The sequence below is a fragment of the Aplysia californica genome, unplaced genomic scaffold (assembly GCF_000002075.1).
Source record: "Aplysia californica isolate F4 #8 unplaced genomic scaffold, AplCal3.0 scaffold01101, whole genome shotgun sequence".
NCBI classification, from domain to species: domain Eukaryota; kingdom Metazoa; phylum Mollusca; class Gastropoda; order Aplysiida; family Aplysiidae; genus Aplysia; species Aplysia californica.
This window is the reverse complement of record NW_004798371.1, coordinates 197,305-198,739: the sequence shown is the minus strand read 5'-3', so window position 1 is coordinate 198,739 and position 1,435 is coordinate 197,305. Positions and strand designations below refer to the sequence as shown.

The window sequence follows — 1,435 nt, the reverse complement described above, 5'->3', positions numbered from 1 at the left end:
CACACATGTAATAATACACTCACATATATATACACACAAACACATTCGCTCACACTCACACACTCTCATTCACACACCCATACACACACACACACACACACACACATACACACACACATACATTCACACACACACACACACACACACACATACATTCACACACATACACACACGCATTCACACTCACACACACTCACACACAGACATACACACACACATATACACACACACATGCACAAACTCTTTTTTTCCCCTTGGAACTCGACAATGATTAGCTCAGCTAGATCTAGATCTATTTTTTCATCACGTTTTTATTTTCCCCGTTACATTTATACCTAACTACAACCTCTGTCCTTGGCTCCACAGGAAGGAAGGTTCTCGATGGACATACGGTATTACGAATTTTCGAGCCAGATGACTAATTTCCTATTTTTGTTGATTATCTGTGGGTGATTGGCAGGTGCTCTGGTGTGGTTTGCTTCTTCTTTCCTATCAAACATCTATCGTCCTGATCTTCCCTCGTTCTTTTTTAAGCATGTTACTCTCTTGTAACACCTCTAATCTTCTCGCTCGCGCTCACATGACCTTATGCAGTTGCGAGCACCGTAAAACCTCTACTAAAACACACAAAAAAGTTGATTACTTGTGGGTGGGCAGCCCTGCTCTCTGCGGGCAGTTGGTGGGTGCTCTACTCCTCATGCCTCCCCCCCCCCCCCCCCCCCCCCCCCACTCCTTTAGTGTACAGAGCTGCTGGCTTGTTGGTTTTGGGGGGAGTGGGGAGGGGGGGGTAAATTTGTCAGAATTTTGCCGCAAGATGTATTTTACTCCTTAAATTTTGTGTAGCGGGTGGTTGGCAGGTGCTCTTGTGTGGTTTCCACCCTCTTTCCTATCAAACATCTGTCATCTTTCGTCTCTCCTCCTTCTTTTTTGTGCATGTTACTCTCTTGTAACACCTCTAATCTTCGGCACTTATTTGACCTAACTGTGTTGTGAGCGCCGTAAAAACGCTTTCGGTCTCGTGTTCTCGTCCGCCAGGTATGGGCAAAGGTTTGGTCGGAGTGGTCACCCGTCCCACCAGTGGAGTCGTGGACTTTGCCAGCAGCTCGCTGGAAGGCATACGCAGGTAGGCAAATCTAGGTCGTGCACTTCAAGCTCCGAAATGCTCTCAGCTAAAGGGATTTGAAAACAACAACAGGTGACGCTGCTCCTTGAATCCGGGTTTTTTAAATTTATTTTAAAGAAGAAGAAAGAAAACGGGGAATCTGTCTCATCTCGTTGAATCCGAGTTCTCGTTGAATGCGAGCTCATTGAATCCGAGTTCCACTGTAGTCGAAGCAGACTTTGTGCTGTTGAGGCTAGAGAGGTGAGCAGAGTAAGCCTGATTCCCCGTTTGGACTTCTCTGTTGACATCCACCCCTTGGCGCTCGTATGACCT

The 1,435-nt window shown here is 46.6% G+C and overlaps 1 protein-coding gene across 1 annotated transcript in view; it reads left to right on the top strand.

The window, feature by feature from the left end:
• LOC101857614 (vacuolar protein sorting-associated protein 13A) overlaps positions 1 to 1,157 on the top strand; it is an 8,545-nt gene extending 7,388 nt beyond the window's left edge. Inside the window, exon 6 of the mRNA XM_005111690.3 lies at positions 1,036 to 1,157. Coding sequence (XP_005111747.3) covers positions 1,036 to 1,127 — 92 coding nt within the window. The 3' untranslated portion in view covers positions 1,128 to 1,157. The remainder of the gene's footprint in view (positions 1 to 1,035) is intronic.
• Positions 1,158 to 1,435: the final 278 nt, after the last annotated feature.